The 21,790-nt window shown below is 42.1% G+C and overlaps 1 protein-coding gene across 1 annotated transcript in view; it reads right to left on the bottom strand.

The window, feature by feature from the left end:
- LOC308286577 (voltage-dependent L-type calcium channel subunit alpha-1D-like) overlaps window positions 1-21,790 on the bottom strand; it is a gene marked incomplete at both ends in the record, with an annotated part of 126,255 nt that overhangs the window by 37,885 nt on the left and 66,580 nt on the right. The window contains 15 exon segments of the mRNA XM_080727652.1: window positions 2,734-2,935; window positions 3,607-3,753; window positions 4,029-4,081; window positions 4,184-4,291; window positions 4,406-4,493; window positions 5,324-5,430; window positions 9,017-9,076; window positions 10,818-10,947; window positions 12,028-12,204; window positions 13,327-13,405; window positions 17,076-17,196; window positions 17,871-18,078; window positions 18,194-18,419; window positions 19,539-19,699; window positions 20,318-20,344. Coding sequence (XP_080583778.1) covers window positions 2,734-2,935; window positions 3,607-3,753; window positions 4,029-4,081; window positions 4,184-4,291; window positions 4,406-4,493; window positions 5,324-5,430; window positions 9,017-9,076; window positions 10,818-10,947; window positions 12,028-12,204; window positions 13,327-13,405; window positions 17,076-17,196; window positions 17,871-18,078; window positions 18,194-18,419; window positions 19,539-19,699; window positions 20,318-20,344 — 1,894 coding nt within the window.

Genomic DNA, 21,790 nt, shown 5'->3' with positions numbered 1-21,790 from the left:
ACCACTTTCTCCACTTACATCCATGCCTTAACCCTTATCACTGTAAACTTCTTTGCCTTTGTTTTACTATTTGAAAAACATTTGAGAACCACTGGCCACTGGTGCCAGTACACCCAGAAATGCCATTGCAGAGAATCATACCAAAAAATGTCTTCCAAGCCAATGAATGATCTCATTTTAACTTAACAGTTTAAGAGCTGTGTTTCTCAAATGCCCTTTGACACTCTAATAAAGAGCCCAGGTTTTTTATGCAAATGGATAATGACCGGTAGATGACGTCAATATGACAATTTATTCTTCTCTAATTTTCTTTAGTGCTTTGAAAAGTTTAAAGCCATCATTTAGGAAAAAATAGAAAGTGAAGAAGGTAAGAAATTGACAAAAGTTCAGAGATGGCCATAGAAATAATACACTTGACTTTTAGAGCAATCTTTGAAAATGGGTTATAAATTGCTCCATCTACGCCTTCCCTCTCAGCTTTCCTACTTACTGGCATGAGGACTAACCACTCTCCCTCTTTAAAAACACAGCATGTGTTCTCCATCATGTCTACTTGACTAGTATACATTTAGTATTTTATTCATGGTAATATTATTGACCACTCCTATATTTTGAGGAAAATGTCCATCACAAGCCCAGGGGGTTGATGACCCCTGACCAATGCAGTAGGTTTTTGCAGGTTTCTTTCACTGCAGATAATCTAAATTTCAAAACAAAATCATCCTTAACCCTTAAATTCAATTAATTATTTCAATGGACTAATCCTTTTTATTTATTTTATTTGATGGCCTTCCTGCCTTAGCAATTGTTTGTGCCCTCAAAAAACTGACAACACCAAGGCCAATTGGCCTTGCCCCTAAAACGACAAAATTCTAGGCCTGCTTGTAAGTCACACTGCCTGTTCTGGCAAGAGATGAATAGTTGGGCTCTGTAGATCCTTCATGAAAGACTTGAACTGTTCTTTGCCTTGTTGGTGATGTACTGCTATCAGCTCAGCTAAACCGGCATCAACAATGTCCTTCATGTCCAACACAAGCAGATCATCTGATTCTTCCATTTCCCGCATCACTGATGTGAGTTGTTTCACATGTGACACTTTGTTTACCACCTTTTACAAAGCACTTTGAGAGTTGGGATACAACTAAGTTCATGCCTTAACCCTACACTTAGATCTGTACACCATCCGGCTACAAGTCAATTTATTGATAGAATCGTTCACTTTGTGATACAAGCACCAAATTTGGCATGAACAATGCCTAGGACCTACTTGTTCAGAAAAGCAAGTTAGCCACTCAATTAAAAACAAATAAGGTTGGGGTCCCATTGACTTTCTATACAGTAAAATAATACAAAAAGATAAATCTGCTTCAAATAGCATGTGAGGGGTCAAACTAGGGTTTTTTCATGGTGCTGAATCCATTGTAAGCATCTGTTTTGCACGAAAAACATTCCTTGGGCTAGAAAGGCCCCCACAAAAGCGTGAAAACCACGGTGAAAAGTGATGACTCATCACTAAACCATAGTTTTGTGGTGGCCTTTCTAGCTCAAGGAATGTTTTTCATGCAGAACAAATGCTTGCATTGGATTCAGGCTCATGAAAAACCCCTAGTTTGACCCCTCACTTGCTACTTAAAGCAGATGTATTTTGTTGTATTATTTTACTGTAAAGTCAATGGTACAACCCTATTTGTTTTTAATTGAGTGGCTAACTTGCTTTTTGGAAAACGTAGGTCCAGAGGAAACTTTGTGCAAAATTTGGTGCTTGTATCACAAAGTGAACAATTATCTCAGTAGAGGCCGGGCTAATAATAGGCCTATTTCAAACAGATTTCAGCAAATAAAAGGGAATCTTGAACCAGTCTTTACAAAATCTTTAGAGGCATCTCACATCTAACAACAAAGACTTAATGATGATTTTTAAAAGATTTCAGTTGTTAGATGTGAGATGCCTATAAAGATTTTGTAAAGACTGGTACAAGATTCTCTTTTATTTGCTGAAATAGGCCTATTATAGCCATGCCCATGTGTTCATATTCCTCTGACTAGCTCCCACACACACACACACACACACACACACACACACACACACACACACACACACACACACACACACACACACACACAGACACACATAGAAAATAGAAAAATCTACAAGCTCACAACGCGTCGCATCGCAGTATTGCAGTATTGATACTTTTACTTGAGTAAAACATGTGATTACTTTTTCCCTCACTGCATGCACAGATCGCACACACACCGAGCTCCGCCCACCTCCCTCAGCCCTCTTCTCCCGTTCTCTCCTCTCCTCTCCTCCATAGCCGGCGCAGATTGATCCTATCAACTTATTATCAACTTTGAATGTTATGTTATGATACGCCAGGCTGGCAGCTCAACCGAACGTCTTGGGGAATAAATGGCTTTTGGCTTGCTAGCGTTCTGTTTTGGTTGTTACGTCATTGTGCTCATTCAGACTCAGCCCCGATTTGAGAAAATATCAAACCAGTTTAATATTCTCGTAACAGAATCTGGGTCTCAAGTCGGGGTAAAAATCGAGTCGGAGCACTACCTCATATTTAACGATTGAGTAACGACCGAATCACGGGAGCGCTCCTCGACTCGCCTCGATTTTATTACGACTGAGAAATCTTTTCAAAGTTGTTAGGTGTAAGGCTAGCTTTAAGTGACAATAAATTGAATCTGATATCTGAAGTTAAAACATTTCCCAACACCGACCTGGTTCTTGTCCAGTTCACAGTTCTTGTACTCTTTCTCTCCCTGTTCCTGAAACGTGACGATCACGAAACCCACGAAGATGTTCATCATGAAGAAGGCGATGATGATGATGTAGATGATGAAGAAGATGGAGATCTCCACGCGGTAGTTGTAGATGGGACCCAGGTTCTCCCTGTTGGAGTCGATGGCCTTGTACAGCAACCTGACACCAGAGCAAAGCCAAGAGAGGTTTCATTATAATACTGATGATTAACAACAGCAGAACACACAATTATTTGAGCTAAAGCTACAATCCGGGCCTTACTTTAATGAATAAAATGTTATTCTAATCAATCTGTATGGTAGAGTTAATGTAAATACAATTTATAACAGTGGTTAGAGGTGGTCATCCCTACTATTCCATTGAAACATTTCAGGCTAGGACGCCTATACTGATTGACAATAATGTCAATTAAGTTATTTGAAGCAGACGGCACTATACGGCTAGATCTGCCATGTTGGCTAAATAAAACTTACAGTTATTAATGCTGGCCTCACATCGGAAGCCTTTGTTATTATGAGATTTAGAAAACGTGTCATATTATGTACAGTACCGGTAATTAAGCTTAGGCAATATCCAAAATTGAATATTGTGATGTCCTGCCAAAATATTGCCATATACACATCATCATCATCGGGTTACCACAGGGCTACACACTGGATCCCAAAAGAGGAATGGCGTGAACTATTATTATATATTTGATTAAACAAAATATAAAGTAAATTGCAATATCAAGGAAGTATGGCAATATTCAATTTTATGGAAAATTGTGCCAGGCTTACTCATATGTTTGTTCAAAGCATGCAGAGCAAGAAGGAGGAGGGTTGTCTTACGCAGGCCACCCTTCAAAGGTGGACACGGTGAACAGAGCCATCATGGCCATGAGCACGTTGTCAAAGTTGAAGTCGCTGTTGTGCCATATTCTTTTATGAATGCCAGGGTGGTTGACGTCCCCGTCCTTATACGAGATGTAGGTGCCCCTGGGAGGAAATGACACGTGGCAGGGGTCAAAGCTCGGTCTTAAAAGCACGCCCTCGCGCTTCATTTACACTTGGTTGTGCGCCAGCGCCACGAATAGCTGATCAACAAGCTCGCGCGTCGCGATGCATTGTGAGCTTGTAAATAGGCAATTTTTGGCACGAAACGCCGGCACGCAACTTAATATAAATCTAGCTCGAGGCTAAATTGATTTATGATCCTTGATACAGACAAGTCAAATAATGCGACACCAAGATGGTGATAAAGGAACACTGACTTGCACTCTTCAGCGTTGGACTTGGCTTCATCTGTGCAGCGGTAAAACTTTCCCTGTGGAACGAGACCATTTTCACTTAGACATCGATAACGTGTCACTATTCAATAACTAAGCATCGCCACGTTCGCCACGCTGACTGCACTGACGGCACTAACCTTGAAGAGCTGGACTCCGATACAGGCAAACATAAACTGTAGAAGAGTGGTGACAATCATGATATTACCGATGGTTCTGATGGCCACAAACACACACTGGACCACATGCTGTAACATAAATTTAAAAGAATATTAGAAATGAATGTAAATGCGAGATAACATTGATATTGATGAGTGTGTGATATTATACAGTATATTGTGCTGTAAATGATAATACTGTACCTTTAGGCCTTTGGCTCTGTTGATAGCCCTAAGCGGTCGAAGAACTCTAAGAACCCTCAGAATCTTCACCACAGAGATGGCAGAGGACCTGAATGACAGCAAAAAGCGAGTGTACAGTAGGGCATTCACGAATAGTGATTTTTTGTATTCGAATTATTCGACCTCAAAGTATTCGAATAGTCGAATATTCTACAGGACTGGCCAAACTGTCAAATATTAAGTAAGCAAGAGGCGAACATTGTGAAAATAGCCGATCTACATGCTCACAACGCCTCGCGTTGCGAGGCGTTGTGAGCATGTAGATCTGCTATTTTCACAATATTTATCTGTGGAACCGAGCATTAACAAATATTCATCCACCAGGGGCATTGACAACTCATTCTTATGACTTCCTATCTCGCCAAGCTTTATAAACTATATATTTTTAAAGACAAAACTATTTAAAAAAAAAAAAAGAAGCGAATATTCGACTTCAGTGAACAACATCGAATAGTGACTTTGATATTCGAATATTCAAATATTCGAATATTTGGTGAATGCCCTAGTGTATTAGTGTCAGGTGAATATAATGTGATGAAGTTCTCAAATGACGTTTTCGGGCCAGGCAATGCCCAATATGTGGCGAAAGTGGGTGTTTTCAATATGTTTTGGCCATTGTCTCTTGAATGAAGGTCCAGTCTGCTCAGATCAAAGCTTGTTGGAATGCGTGACTTTTAGGACACTGAGTGCATAATGACACCTTTTTGTTTTTTGGGGGGGTTTTGGGCCTAAAAGTATGGTAATTGTTCGGGCCAGGCCGAGCCTTGGGCCAGCCCAGTAGGGCCCAGTTAGGGCATGGCCTTGATTTTCAGGCCCATTAGGAACTCTATTAACAAGATAGAAACATAGACAGGGAGACAGTGATACAAGGTTACTCACTGGATCCCAAAGGAGACCAGCGACACTCCCACTACCAGCAGGTCCAACAGGTTGAAGTAATTCCTGCAAAATGCTCCTTTATGGAGGAAAGCTCCATAGGTTGTCATCTGAGGAGAAGACAGAGGGAGTCAAGGGGGCAAGTGATGACGATCACACACATAAAATACAAACACGCATGCACACACATCATCAAACGTACTATACACACAACAAACATTTACACTCCACACTATACAGACTATTAAACTCACTCACTCACTCACTCACACACACACACAAGCACACACACTTCTTAAGACAAACTGTAAAAAACACACATTTCCACACCCTTGTAGAGCACTCGTTTCAGGGTGGCGAACTCAGAAAAACTCAAAACAGGAATAAAGCTATCGTCGCCACCCCGCGGCCCATGGCTACATGAAGTCATTCATTTCACAATCCACTATATGGGTTTCATGGCAATAAAACATGCAGTTTGTTGCCACGCCGAGCAGGGATCGTTTCGTTACGACCTGCGCGTTCTCTTTAGTGATTGCAAAGAAGAATGCCTTAACTGTCACATTCATGTGGGCCGCTCTTAAAGTACTGTATACATTCCTTTAAGTTCTTTAACAGTTCAGAATATAGGGGGAAAGCAGCTCCTTAATCAAAGCTCCTCAGCAGGCAGAGAGAAGAAAAAATCAGCCAAAATAACTCTTGCTCAAATCATAAAAGTAAAGGATTCATTTTCTGAGTGCATGTAAATGTAGAGCCCAGCAGAACAGCCCCTTGACAGGGAGTGACGGTGCTAACTAGGAACACTGTGGTAATCACAATCAGAGGTTTCAACCCATACAGTACTCACTGCATGTGGGAGTAGAAGTAGCACTGCATTTCTATGCACTCAGTCAGGGATAGCAGACTGAACCATGCTCAATGGGAACATGGTTGATTTTGCCCCCTCTTTTATGGCTTATCTGAATAGCAGTCAGTCAGTATGACAGGCAATGGAGGAGGTTTTGACTGAAGTTGAATTAGATTTTTTCTGCCTACATCAGCCTTCGTGTATTAAGTCGCCAGAAAGGTTCTCCGAACGTTCAACTTCAGTCAATGCCACTATATTAACTCATTGGCCGCCATTTTAACATTGACTGTTTGGCTCCCCTGCCATTTTGTTTAATGAAAAAATTGATATATTTTTTTTATATTGACATTTTTCCTAAATTCTGTATTCTGTATTTTGTGTCATACAGGACCTGAATTGAAACAGGACCACCTCTAGTCTCACCAAAAAATAAAACAAATAAATAAAAAGCTTTTTTTTCTATAGTTGCAGCCATCTCAAAATAGCCATTTTTGACCAAAATCCAGCTATAATTGAAACAACTGGAAATATTGACCTTTTTGTGATCGATCGCTTTTCAAGTGGATAACTCACTTGATATTTGTCTTTATGGCTTCAGGCATTATCAGATAAGTGTACTAATGTAATTATGTAATAGGACTTCTTTTTTTTTTTTTTTTCTGTTTAGAAAAATGCAGAGAAACATATTTTTATTGGCTATGTCTGACCATACACTCAGCAATTTCACATATATACTACTGTATATTGCAGTATTTATGTGAGCATTTATGTGAGCCCCCACTTGGGGGCGCTTTCTCTCTGTCTCTATGTGTCTGTTTTCGGTCTCGGATGGGTTTTGATCTGTACAGGTGCACACACACAAATAGACATCAAAGGGGGCATGAGTCTTTTTTCTAACATGTCCTAGAATGTGAAAATAGCAGATCTACAAGCTCTACAAGCTCAACACATCGCTCTGTGACACATTGAGAGCTTGTAGAGCTTGTAGATCTGCTATTTTCACATTCTAGGACATGTTAGAAAAATGTCTCCCCCTGCCCCTAAAAAAATCCTCTGCACTGCCCTGCTAAACAGCTCCTCTGCGTCTTTGCTCGTTAGTAATCAACACTAGTTGATCTCTTGCTTTTTTGGAGGAGCGTGGTGGGGGAGCGTGGGAGTTTTGGTGGTGGTCCACGACCACCACCCTTGAGAAGTGTTGGCTGGAGACCAGGCAGGGTAGTGAGAGGACGGACCCCCTTTCAGGGACCACTTCACTTGTCTCTGAATCAACTGGATCGCGTAGTGTGAACTTTATGTAATCGGGCAGTTTTATTGATTGATTTTGTAAGAGTTGATTATCGTGTTCCCACTGCTCTGCTGAGCGAAGCGTTGAGCCCGCGGACCCCCCAGGGACCCCCTTTTGCAAAGGACCGCCTGTTGACAATGGCCTGCTTGGCTGCTTGTGGACCATTACAAAACAATATATTATAGCCTGGATATATGGATTATACAGTAACCTGTGGATACTAATCAACCATCATCATTCTCAGGTATGTTTTAGAAGCATTTATATGGCGAATTGGCGATAATTTTTTTGTGTCTTGAGAGAGAGAGAGAGAGAGAGACAGATCTCTGAATCAGAGACTCTGATAGCACTATTTCTTTATGGGACTGTGTGCTGATTAGGACAGGGGGACCACTGAAACAGACAGTGGTCGTGGACCACCAGCCAGCTAAGAGATGTGCACACACACACACACACACACACACACACACACACACACACACACACACACACACACACACACACACACAGCTGTTTTTTTCTTCTCTTTTTTTTCGGCTGCCAGCCTTTTGAGCTCAAATGCGTCTTTTGCCAATTAACTGTGGTTGGGGAGATTTATACATTTGTATTGCAATTTGTACATTATTACAGTCTTTTTTTCAAACACACTTACTTTGATGTGTGATATTTTAGGTTCCCTTTAAGATAAAAGGCTCAGAATTTGTCACGAGCAGGGGGAGAATGTAATTAAACATTACATTATATAAAAGCTAATTCTCGGGACTATCGGGCCTGGCGGGGAGCGACATTGGGATTTTCTCGGGACTATCGGGGGAGGCGGGGAATGAGTTAATGTCCTGTTAAGATTTGTTTCACTGCACAAAGAGTTGCATATCGTTTATTTATTTATCTCCGCCAGGCCGGCCTATAATTGATTATCAGCTAATCTCCGGGCAACGCTGGACCGATCACCGTGGAACTTTGCATGCACACTCCCAGTAGGCCAAGGAAGCTCCTTCTACAAATGAGCCTCATGGTCGGCCGATTCACATTTTGGCCTATAACTCTTGAACCATAGGTCGTACCGTCAAAAAATAATTTCCCCATATTCCTTGACTCATTCCGATTGGCTATGATTATCTTCCAACGTTTGTTCAGTCTGGGTAGCCAACCGGGCCTGACGGAGAGCTGCACTCGGACAAAACGCAATTTTGTCGACGTTATCTTTTCTTCACATCCGTGCGCATTATTGTGTGTTCAAAATTCAAAACCATTTCAGCAGCAATGGCCTAAACGTGACGAACGGGTGCAGATTTATGCCGATGTGTTTATGCCCCAGAGCGAGAGCTCGTCGATTATTAGTGCAGTAAATCGAACAACTCTTGTGTCTGTGTGAATGTGTGCAAAGTAGATGCTAATGGACAAATCTAATGTTAGTCAGTTTTTTTTTTATCTAAAAGAGGTGCCATGAAGTCAAAGTAAAGAGAAAGGAAACAAACAAGCCAGGTTGTAACTATAGTGGCAGGTGACACACAAGGAGAGAATGCAGCTGAGCAAGGCACTCGTTGTCATTTCATGGGGTTACCTTCAATATGATCTCAAATGTAAACATACTAGTGAAGACATAATCTGCATAGCCTAGGACCTGCAAGACAGGCAACCAGACGTGTGGAAGTGTTACTGTGGGAGGGGAAGTTAGTCACAGCACAGGGACAGGGGGACACAGGGCATTTACCTTCAACACGATCTCAACAGTAAAGATAGCCGTGAAAGCATAGTCAAAGTAACCAAGTATCTGCAAGAAGCAACGTACATGTTTAAAAAGAGACAGTTACATCATGCATCAAAACAAGCTGAATGGAGAAACATTTCTTTTGTAATACATATTCTAAATGTAAACACTTGGGCCCAATCTAGCTCATCTACAAGCTCACAATGTGAGTTTGTAGATCAGCTATTTTGGGAAAATATTTTTTTATATTTTGAAAATTGTTTGCCCAAAATAGGGACACCAGGGTTGAAAGTGGTTGAGCCCAATGTACCGGTATACGGTACTTCATACCATTTAGTACGATGGTGTAGTTTGCCAAAAGGACTGATCTACTGTACAAGCTTTCACCAAATATTAGAATATTCGAATATCAAAGTCACTATTCGACGTTGTTCACCGAAGTTGAATATTCACTTTTTTTTTCTTTTTTTTTTCTTTAAAAAATATATAATTTATAAATCTTGGCTAGATAGGAAGAGATAAGAATGAGTTGTCAATGCCCCTGGTGGATGAATTTGTTAATACTCTGACTATACCTAGGGAACCCCACCCTGACAATCACTTGGAATTGTAGGTATTACATTTATTGTGACTCGGTTCCGCAGATAAATATTGTGAAAATAGCAGATCTACATGCGCACAACGCCTCGCAAGATCGGCTATTTTCACAGTGTTCGCCTCTTGCTTACTTAATATTTGACAGTTTGGCAAGTCCTGCCGAATATTCGACTATTCGAATACTTTGAGGTTGAATAATTCAATCGTGAATGCGCTAGTACAAGCTTACCAAAACTTAGTCTGTTCAAGCTCTAAATTATTAATTTAAAGCTTGGAAGAGCACATAGGTACTTTATACAGTATGTACAGTATGTCACAGTATCTATGTTACATTATCCAACAAGTAACATTATCTAAACGTAAACATTATAACAACCTCTTAATGATGATTAATAATGATACATTGTTATTGTTAATAATTACTATTATATAAGAATGCTAATGATAATTCCATTGAAAAGAGTGAGGCTGTCAGAAAAAGGGTTAACAAGTTATCATAATAACACACAAAATCACGTTACATCTAATTCACATAAAAATCATTCATGTTAACTAACACAGTGGTACTCAACCTGTGGGGACCCAGGGGGGTTCTCCAAATTATTTTAGTAGCATAGTAACAAACCAACATAACGTATATAGAGTGTATAGAGGACACATCTAAAGTGACAATTTAGGGACTTTTTAATACCTCTAAAATGACAAATTAAACAGTGGCCAAAATGTCAAACTTTAGAGGCAGAAATTGCGTTGAGAGGCGTTGTGAGCATGTACATGTAGATTGGCTATTTTCACAATAGAACCGTCTTTTTCAAAATGTAATGCCTCAACTCTTAGTGCTCATCAGGGTGGGGGGTCCCCAGTTAAAATATGATTATTTTGGGGGTCGTGGTCTGAAAGGGTTGAGAACCACTGCACTAACACACAATAAGAACTGTATGACTGATATAAAAATCACGTTACATCTAATTCACTCAAATTCACGTTCACCAGATAGGAGTAAGGACATGAATACATTTCTTTGTGTAAGTTCAAGTGAAGCCGGGCATGAACTTACAATATTGCGCGCAGAGAAGTTTCGTATGGGGTCCTCTGCGGCGAGGGAAGCGGAGCTGAGCATGATGAAGACCAGGATGAGGTTGGTGAAGATGTGGTGGTTGATGAGCTTGTGGCAGCCCACACGGATCCTGAGGGACCAAGCAAACACACATCTTTACTTTGAAAAGTCAGAAAAATGCATTGTGTATAATAAAGGCAGTGGTTCTCATGCTTTGGGTCGGGACCCAAATAACATTACCCCATCAAAAGTAATCAACAAACTACAGTACAGTCTCCAGTAAGAAGACTGGTCAAACATTGGCAAAATTGTCAAAAGAGACAAAACATTTGAAAAAACGAGGCAAACTAAATTGAATGCCTCAACTCCTTAGCCTGACACTTCAGTCCGCACATCACCCCCCCCTGCTGGTGGGTGGTTTGTAGTGTGGACTGAAGCTGCACACATTTTAATCTATTTCGAAGGCGCCCGAAGAGCGGGCGCATTGAATGGGCCAATCAGGGTTGTATGCTTGGGGCACGTGTGTGGCTGCTCCGGTCCCAGCCCCCTCCAAACAGAGCTCTTGAGCTCACGTAAGACTCACTCGTGGACTCTGATTGGTGTCCTCTGCCCACGTGAGAGTCTAGTGGACTCTGATTGGTCCGTGAAAACTGTCATGGCGGAGTCAGACTTGACTCGTATTATTTTAATAAACTATGAAATAGTGCCGTTTCTTCACGTTTTAATACCATTTTGCACTAACGTAAACATGCAGACATATAATATGTTATGAGAAATAACGTATTTTTGCAATGTCACGCCACATCGCCGTCGCGCGTGTGTGTGTGTGTATGTGTGTGTGTGTGTGTGTGTGACGTCAATAGGCTTTAGCCCCCCCCCGCCGAAATGGATTGTCTGCCCGGAATGTCAGACTCTCTCCCCCCACGTAGTGTGGTGTTGAGATGTCGGACGCTAGCAGTCAGGCAATCAACTCCTACACCTACAATTCCAAGTGCTTGTCAGGGTGGTGGGGGGTCCCCAGTTCAAATGTGATTATATTTATGGGGGGGGGGGGGGGGGGGTCACTGCCTGAGAAGGTTGGGAACCACTGGTGCAAGGAACAACATACATGTACTGTATGTGAATATGACTGTGAAAAAAGAAAAAAAAAATTATGTGAATGTCACCCGCCGTGAACAGTACGGTATGTTTCTGCCTCTGTGTGACTTACGGGTTTGTGTTACTGAAGATGAAGAAGGCACTTCCTTCCGGTATGGGAGTGATCTTCTCCTTCTTCACCAGCTCAGAGATGGCAGGCCGCGGACCCGAAGGGACCTCCGGGTCCTCTTCCTCCGGTAGGCTTTCGTCCACTTCCTCCTCTTCCACTGCTGCGTCCTTACAATCGACAAAAAAACACAGATGTTGTGGAAGAATGGCCTAACATCGGTGTGTCAACGTACATCGTAGTGTGATGTGGTTTAGACCAGGGGTTTTCAAAGTGGGTGACGGGGGCACCCTGGGGTGCCGTGATGCCAGTCCAGGGGTGCCGCGAGATAATTTGATAATATTTGGAATTCATCAATAAATCTACATCAATATCAATACTCACGTTGTGACGCGTTGTGCGCTTGTAGATCGGCTATTTTTGGTGAACCTTCCCCCCAGAATAGGCATGCTGGGGTTCAAGTGGTTAAACGTCAAGTATAACGTTCTTTTTAGTCAGTTCTGATGGAAACGGGTATTTCTCCAATAGGATGTAAGATTCTAAAAATGAACAGTGTAATTCAGGGGTGCCGTGGATGAAAAGGTTATATACAGGGGTGCCCTGAGTCAAAAAAAGTTTGAAAACCCCTGGTTTAGACAGACACTTGGTTTGATGTTGACCTGGAGTCCTACTGTGGTTTCTTTGATGGACTACATTTTCTCTTTGTTCACTGTACTGTACTTACATGACTATGGGGCTTTTAAGCCGTGACATCATTTTGTAGTCAGACCTCCAAGCAGATTTATTGTCAATATCTGTCCCTCGCTATTTCAACAGATCCGAGACAAAGATAACGACTAAAGTATAATTCTACCACTTTCCTTTCAACAACAAAGAGAAGAAAAATAATTAGTAAAGAGTAAAAATAGTAAAAAGATTCGCTTTTTTTGGGGGGCAAAAGTTCTCCTCTGCCTACAAACTGATGTCAGACTTAACAGCCCCATTTACTCTGTTGTTTGTTCAATAGGACTCATGCTTACTTTGCTTACTCTGATTTTGCCCTTGTAAGTCATTCTGGATAAGCGCTTCTGCTGAATGCCTCAACTGCAATAATGTACATTGTCATTTCATTAAACTGCGGTAGATTTTTACCTTAATCGCGTCTTCTAGTTCATCATCCTTTACAGCCCTGTAATGAATAAAAACATTTTCTTTTTAATTTTTACCACTGACAACAACCAATGTTACCAACAACACATGTTCAACACCTGTAAATGAGAACAGAGATCGTCACAAAAATAAATTTAAAAAAAATGAAATTGTCACCCTGGGGGCGGGGCGTTGAGAGACTCCGCGTCTGCCAGGTTGTCGACAGCGATAGCCAAGAAGACATTCAGGAGGATGTCTGTGTGCAACGTGCTCAGTAAAGGACAACACATGAATTGGAGGGGAAAAAAAGAAAAAGTATATAATAATACTTCCTTTAACCCATTTAGGCTTAGGATTATTGACTGCTTTAACCGTTGAAAAATAGCAGATATACAAGCTCACAGCGCGGCACCGAGTGCCGCGCTGCGAGCTTGTAGATCTGCTATTTTTGGAAAAAAAAGGCGTGAAAATGTGTGCAAATCTTTGAATATACCGGTATGTATTTTCAAAGCGAACGTTTGTAACTCAAATTTTGCTTCTGGGGGGGTCCCTGGAACGAAATATTTTGAGATGGGGGTCCGTGGCCAAATAAATATCATTTTGGGGGTCCTTCACATGAAAAGGTATGAGAACCACTGACATAGTAGTCTCTCAAGAACAGACTAACCTAGCTCCATTTAAGTGAAAAGGACCTTTTCTTCGACGATGGCTGGCCAGATTGCTGACATAGAAACATAGGTTTTTCAAAAAATCTTAGAAGGATTCAAAAGACACTTATAGAATCGGGTCAAAATTCTAATTTTCACGATTTTTCAAAAATAGCAGATCTACAAGCTCGCAGCGCGGCACTCGGTGCCGCGCTGTGAGCTTGTAGATCTGCTATTTTTCAATAGTTAAAGCATAAAATAATGATACACAAAATGTGTACCCGTTCTAAATGGGTTAAATTGTTGATTTGGTTATCAAAGAGGGGGTTTGGGGACCCTGGGGGGGACCAGGGGGTCCCTCGCAACATGTGTTAATATATCGTCACAATCATTAACCACTTTAGCCATATTTTATACTTTGGCTATTCAAAAATAGATGTACAAGCTCACAGCAAGTGCTGCGCTGTGAGCTTGTACTATCTACTATTTGAGATCTTTGGAAAAATATCGAAAATGTTTTTGGTTGCTGGGCACAAAAACGTTTTGAGAACCCCTGCTTTAAATGTACTGTAAGCAGATCACATTATAAGGTGGAGATTGCAGCAACAGAGTACCGAAGTACCTGACGTCACTCCCACTGCCCCTGGATTATTTTTATCTTGAAAATCCCACAGACAGATCCTCAATCTTAGATCGCGTCATTTAAAGGAGTAGTTCACCACTTTTTAACGTGTCTTCATATAATAGGTCCTCACTAATGTTCATGATAAAATATCACAATTTTTTTTCTACTCGGTCCAAGTCTCCTAGGAGAGCTGTGGGAAGTTCAGAATCCATCGTCTTGTGACATCATCATTTTCCAAAAAAAAAAATGTAATCAATATTTTTGAAAAAAATATTTAGATTTTTAAATCTTCCACTTTAAAATTGCAACTTTTCAGGAATAGAAAGCCTGCAGTTTCTATAAGCTGGATTGACAATCGATGATGTCACAAGACGACAGGTTTCTGACCTGCCCACAGCCCTCCTTTGAGAAAAAAATAAAAATAAAATAAAAGGGTTAGGGTTAGGGTTAGGGTTAATTATATGAACATAGGTTGAAAAGTGGTGGAGTGCCTCTTTAAGAACTGTGTTCCAAAAATAATCAAACCACCCCAGAGTTGTTTTTTTAGTTATTTTTGAGCGGTGCAAACCGCTCCTATATTTCACTTTCGGTTTATTTAGCTAAAACATATTAGCACGGGACGATTCTTTCATTCTTCATCGATTGGCTAGTTGATTAACTAAACATTAGAATCGACCAATCAGAAACCGTTCTACTCGTGACAACATGTGTTAGCCAAACAGAACAGACCAATCAAATGCTGTGTTGTTCATGCTAATTTAGATCTGTCTTGGCCATTACACTTGCACTTGAGACCGGTTTAAAGTTCATGAAAGGTCCAGGCGTAATGGCCAGGTTGTTTCATATCCTGGACTTTTCCTAAACCCTCTGTCTGTTTTGTTTGAGCTTCTGGTCTGGACTGCATATTATTTTTCTCTTCTATTCACTCTTTGACTGCCACCAGGCTGTTAATGGCCAGGCTGTTTGTCTGACATCCTGTCTCCCTCTGTCTCCCCCTTGCTTTATAACCCACAAGAAGCTCTATTTGGCTCTATCTGGTTTCAGACAGCGACAATTAGGAGTTTCTCCTGCATCTCGGCTACTCAAAATGGAGTTTCTGGTGACACATAAATGTGCACATGAATGTGCACGATAAATTGTTATTAGCCTTTGGTCTGGTCAAGGATACTAACAAACCTGGCTGGTATGTTGCGCATAATATACTCCCGACATAATCTGTTTCCAAGAGGCAACCCAGCACTTCTTGGCGTTGGCCGTCAGTCAAAGTTAGAGGGAAAAAGTCTGACCAACCGCATATCCTGGACCTTTCTGGCGCAAATCGACCCCCACCCAGGATTCAAGACAGCGACCACGCTACATTAAACCCTGTAGTCTATGGTGCGATTTTTTTTATATTGAGTAACATTTGATAACTTCTGTGTGTGGAGAAAAGAATATATATATATATTTTTTAAATCTTTGGACGAATATCCATTAAAAGTGATACACCATGCATTTAAAAAGTATTTATGTCATATTGTTTATGTCCCAAAAACGTTTTTCAAAAGGTTTGAGGCTAAATTACCACTCCTGAATAGAGAGCCTCTCTCATTTTTGAATGGCTCTCAGAGCATTTCAGCTGCAGTACCACCTTTGGCCTGAACTGCGCCACCCCCCCCAAAATCTTTTTGAAAAAAAAGAAATTTTTTGAAAAAAAATTTTTTTTTAAGTTTTTTTTTTAAGATGACGTCACAATCGGCAGATGACGTCACAATCGGCAGCAAATCTGGACAGCCTGTTTTGAGAACCCGTGGGATACTTTTAACCTTCGCCTTCTCAAAACCAGAGAAAGACACAACGGTCAGAAATGGGACTTTGTGAGGATAGAAGGTGCTAGTGGGACCCCAAAAAAGGTTTTAAAATAGGAAAAGTGAAATTTCATGGTGTATCACCTTTAAACCAATACAATTGCCTGGCTGATTTGTTTATTTCTGGAACACAGTTCTTATATGACGCGAGATAGCGCCCTATAGTGGCAGTGATGTTAGACTTTGGTGATCTTAAGGCACATTCATACTAGGGTGAAGTGAGTAGCTCCTCACTTTTTGGGGTGATGGGGTGATGTCAGAAAGTAAGAGCAGAGCGGTAAAGCGCTCTTCACCACGGCTAATGACATAATGTTGTAGTTTTCTGACTTAACCGCGGTGGACTGCTCTTCACCTTCTCTGGAGTATGAATGAGCCTTAAAGGAGTAGTTCACCCCCAAAATGACTTTTTTTTCTATTGATTACTCCCCCCATGGAGACTTTAGTTCAATAATATTTTTTAGTTTTTCGTCGCATTCCTAAGACAACAAATTTATTATTGTAAATTTACCCCCATTGATTCCGGATGGGGACCCAAATGCATTCGGCTCCCCATCCGGAATCAGTTGCGACCGTAGGTCGCATTTACTATGAAAACCTGCAGCTCATGTGTGTCAGTCCCTCAGTCAGTCACGCCTCATGTCACGCTCCATATATGGCCAAGACTCATTGGCAAGTGTGACTCGTGTCGCGGCAACCACACTTGCAAATTCATTCTGTCCATGTCCCTTTTATACCCATATATGGGTGATCCCTGGTGTCATCAATATTAAGCCCATATCTGGGAATGCCCATATACAGACAGGATACAGTTTCCACAGATGAAGAGGATGACGAAGTAAATGCACACGATCATCCCTGAGGAGGAGGGGCCGCCGTACGCCATGATTCCATCGTACATGACCATGTTCCAGTCCTCTCCTGTCAAGATCTGGATGAGGGCAGAGCACACAGCAACGAGACACAATGCAACCGTCATCACCTTTGGGAAGAGGATAGAGCATTCAACGCAACTGCACAACGCGTCTTTCCCGGGACTTGGCAAAACACATAACAGCATAACGTCTGTTTAGCAGACTACGGCAGCTTGTGTGGGCATGGCTGTGTGTACAATGACAACTAACAGCACAAGCTAATAACATGTACAGTAGTTTCACAGTGGCATTTGTGCCGGGTTCGTATGCTAGTCTATGCCATTCCGATACTATGTCATTTATCACATGTTGATATTTAACACTACACCAGACTGTAAACACACAAAGACAAAGCCTATTCTATTCCTGATTTGTGACTGTTATATGATGTTTTTTGCATAGTACTGTGTATATTTTATGATCTATATATTGATCGCATAAGGATGTAAACAAGCCATATTGTGCTTTCTTGGGTTTAAATCCTATTAAACTGTACTGTCCTGTGCTTTTCCAATGTGAACTGCTAATAAAGTAATCAATCAAAAATATATTAATCAATCAATCAAAACAAACACACACACACACACACACACACACACACACACACACACACACACACACACACACACACACACACGCGCGCACACACACACACACACACACACACACACACACACACACACACACACACCTGAAACACAGTGAGTAGGGCCTGAGGAAAGTTGTCGAAGGTGCTCCTCTTGGTCATGGTCTCGTCGAAGTTGAACTTTCCGCCGAACACCTGCATGCCCAGCAGGGAGAAGATGATGATGAAGAGGAACAGCAGCAGCAGCAGGGAGGCAATGGACTTCATGGAGTTGAGCAGAGACGCCACCAGGTTACTGAGAGACTGCCAGTGACTAGAAAACACACAGAGACACCACCATGGTTACTGAGAGACTGCCAGTGACTGAAAAACACAGTAACGCACGCACCATCGCAAAGCATCGCAAAGCATCATGTTTGGAGGCTTACCGTGTGACCTTGAAGATCCTCAGCAGGCGCACGCAGCGGAACACAGAGATGCCGAGCGGCGACATGATCTCCAGCTCCACCAGGATGGTCTCTGTGATGCCGCCGCTCACCACAAAGCAGTCGAAGCGGTTGAACAGCGCCACGAAGTAGGCCGACAGCCCCAGGCTGTACATCTTCACCAGCATCTCACACGTGAAGCAGGCCAGCAGCACCTTGTTGGCCACGTCTGCAAACAAACATATAATGATCATCACGGCCAAGAGACGCGTCTAGTGGATACCCAAGCTTGTACAAGTTCCTGCCCCCCCCCCCGAGCCCCCTGTGATTGGCTGAACCGGAGGTAGGGAGCGCTCCATTGTAGTCACTTGGACCGCGCAGAGGAGGTGAATAGAATGCGTTTATCGTGGGCTTGCCCAGGCCTTACGGCCTGGGCATAAATATAACGATTGCATTCACCACGGCTTCGTAACTCGCGCGGCCGGCCTGGCCCGCGCTCGGGCGCGAAGAGCAGGACCAAGGTCCGCTGGCCTTTGCGCCGCTTGCAATGTCGTGGACAATAACTGAATGTCGTGGACAATAACTGTGACATCTAACCATAAAACGAGCGCTCCCTTCCTAAACACGCTTGGTAATCTGCTAGACGCCCAAGAGACGTCACTGAGGAAAACTTGAGAGGATATCCGTTTCCATTAGGATAGACAAAAAAAAAACGTAATGACGTTTAACCACTTGTTTTACTAAGCATAGAGGGTCTAAATAGTTAAACTGAAATTATATTGATGAATTCAAAATATTATCAAAGTATTCTGTGGCACCCCTGGACTTGCATCACGGCACCCTAGGGTGCCTTCTACGTCTTTGAGAAACCCTGACATACTGTACAGTATGCATTTGCAGAGGTCTACATCCAGTACATACCCTGCGCCTGCGTCAGCCACGCGACCTGGCGTTTCCCAGGGACCCTGAGCGCAACAGTGGGGGCCAGTGGTGGGCAAGGAGGTAGGGAGCGCTTCGCTGTGTTCACTTGGACCGCACGGAGGTGCCGAAAGTCGGGGGGACGTAGATTTACTATTATGTCCATAACGGCACATAACTCGGTAACGGCACTAAGTCGGCTCATGCGACCGTCGCAACGCTCGACACGGAGACTCGCTCGCTGTCGCTCGCTCGCCGGTGACTCACATGGCTCATGGTTGCCTAAGACGGCACGGCTCCGTCGTCATCACCGAAAACAAGCGCTCCTTTCCCTTGCAGCCCCCCGCGCCCACACCGTTGCGCCTAGGGTCATTGGGAAAAACGTGGACGCGTCATCCACATAGGCTGGTTGTAGTGCTCCAGTACGTACCCTGCACCTGCGTCAGCCACATAGGCTGGTTGTAGTGTTCCGATGAGATGGTGAGGGTGTTCAGGAAGACCAGGACAATGACCAGCCAATAGAAAGGCACCGATTTGACCGCCAACCGGCACTTCCTGCGCATGAACCTGTTCATGCGACGCCAGCGCCGACTGCAGGAAGAGGCGAGTCAGAGTGTTATCAAAGCAAGTAGTGGCTCTGTGCTGTGCTGTGCTGTGCTGTGCTGTGCTGTGCTGTGCTGTGCCAGGCTCTCTGCTCGCTACACACAAACATTCGTGACTGGAGTTTCACAGAAGGTCTTGCCCTTGTTAAAAACAAGATCTAGTCCAAATTAATAAATACATCTCCCCGTTGTCTTGATTATGGCGAATCAATACGACTCTTATCCGTTAGTTAATTAACACGAAACAGTGGAATGAGGGGGGGGGGGGGGCAATAGGGAAATGCGTCAATATCCTTTTTTTTTTTTTTTTTTTGCAAGTCACACAGTACAGTAAATGAGCTCAAAAACACTGCGTAAGGCTATAGGGCTCTAAAAATATCTTGTGGTACATGCTGACTTTTTACTGGCTTTTGATTTATCACCCGCAGTAAAGTCTCATTAAAGTTTCTCCGGGGAACAGGACACAGAGAAAGCCAAGCACGTGTCTTTGTTAGAAATAAGAGACTATATCACTGACCTCATGCAGACACAGACCTTACAATAACAGCTGCATGCGTTGCGTTGGACAGAAGACATTTATAGGTACAAGAATAGCACGGATACTGACCTGAACTTTGACTTTGATATTTTTTGACTGAAAGAATTAAGAATTGTCAAAGTTTATTATGTGCAGGTTGTAGGCAGGAGGAAGCAGTATAGACAGTAAGATATAAGGATAAAGAAATTCATGACAAGATGGATAGTTGTTAAGACAGTAGCAATAGAGAGCAGATGTACAGTACATCACGAGTGGTAATAGGTGTAAGACAATTAAAGTAGATATTTAATACAAATCCGATCGTTTTATGATGAGGAGGACGACGACGTGAATATTGCTGGAATATTGCCAGCAGCCTAGGCTGCGTGACGCTCATCAGAGCGTGCATCGTTTTACGCCAGCTAGTGGCCTGCGTAAGAAAGCCTGATGCTCTTGTCATGTCTTCAGGGTACCCACACATTTTTACCAATTCATTTCCAAAACTTTTCCAAAACTTTTCCGGAATATTTACCCAATTTCCAGGACTATATAACAATAATTCAGCTCAATAACAGGTCGCTTACTCCTATCCACAATGCCCAAAGACAGGTAGTGTATGCCAGTGGTTCTCAAACTTTTCAGGCCGTGACCCCCGAAATAATCATATTTTAACTGGGGACCCGGCACCCTGACGAGCAATAAGAGTTGACGAATTTTGTATAACACGTTTCTATTGTGAAAATAGCAGATCTACATGCTCACAACGCCTCGCGTTGCGAGGCGTTGTGAGCATGTAGATCGGCTATTTTCACAATTTCTGCCTCTAATATTTGACAATTTGGCCAATGTTTAATTTGTCATTTCAGAGGTATTAACAAAATCAATAACCAAAGACAATGCATAGCTATTTTTTCCAGGACCTTCCAGGACCCTTGATAAATTCCAAAACTTTTCCAGTACTGGAAAAATATTTTTCTAATTTCAAAATATTTCCAGGAATTTCATGACCGTGCACCCTGTACAGTACATTTTTGTTAAACATGGGCATTACTTCATTTACTATAAGTCTACACAGTTAGAGAATGTAGAAGACTTGTTATCAACGTTTATCTGTTATCTCTCCTAATGGTGGTCCTAATTGTGGACAAATTCTTATCCAACTATAACAAGATATTCTAAGTTTTGGGTCTGAGAGGCTAAATCTCATCAAATGGTGGTCCGTGGCTCAAATAACGAATAAATAAATGGACCATGATATGAAAAAGGTTGAAAACCACTGCCCTATTGGAACGATAGAATTTCCATTAAATGTTGAGAATGTTCTCTTTAACCGGTCAACAGAAGAAAGCAGTGTCTGGTTTTAAAGATGGAGGAAAAAGCACAGGGTGTGTATTTGTATGTGCGGTCCATTTTTTAGACTAAAACTATGGTGACAATTTTCACCGACTACTTTTTTTCAAAGACGAAAACGAAATAAAAACCAAGCTATGATGTCCTAAAACTAAGACTAGTGTAAATATATTGTCAATTTCGTCAACAATTAAAAACTAGACTAAAGTGTTA

Source organism: Nannobrachium achirus, assembly GCF_963921795.1.
Source record: "Nannobrachium achirus genome assembly, chromosome: 6".
NCBI classification, from domain to species: domain Eukaryota; kingdom Metazoa; phylum Chordata; class Actinopteri; order Myctophiformes; family Myctophidae; genus Nannobrachium; species Nannobrachium achirus.
The sequence above is the reverse complement of the archived record's forward strand: the minus strand, read 5'-3'. Positions and strand labels throughout refer to the sequence as shown.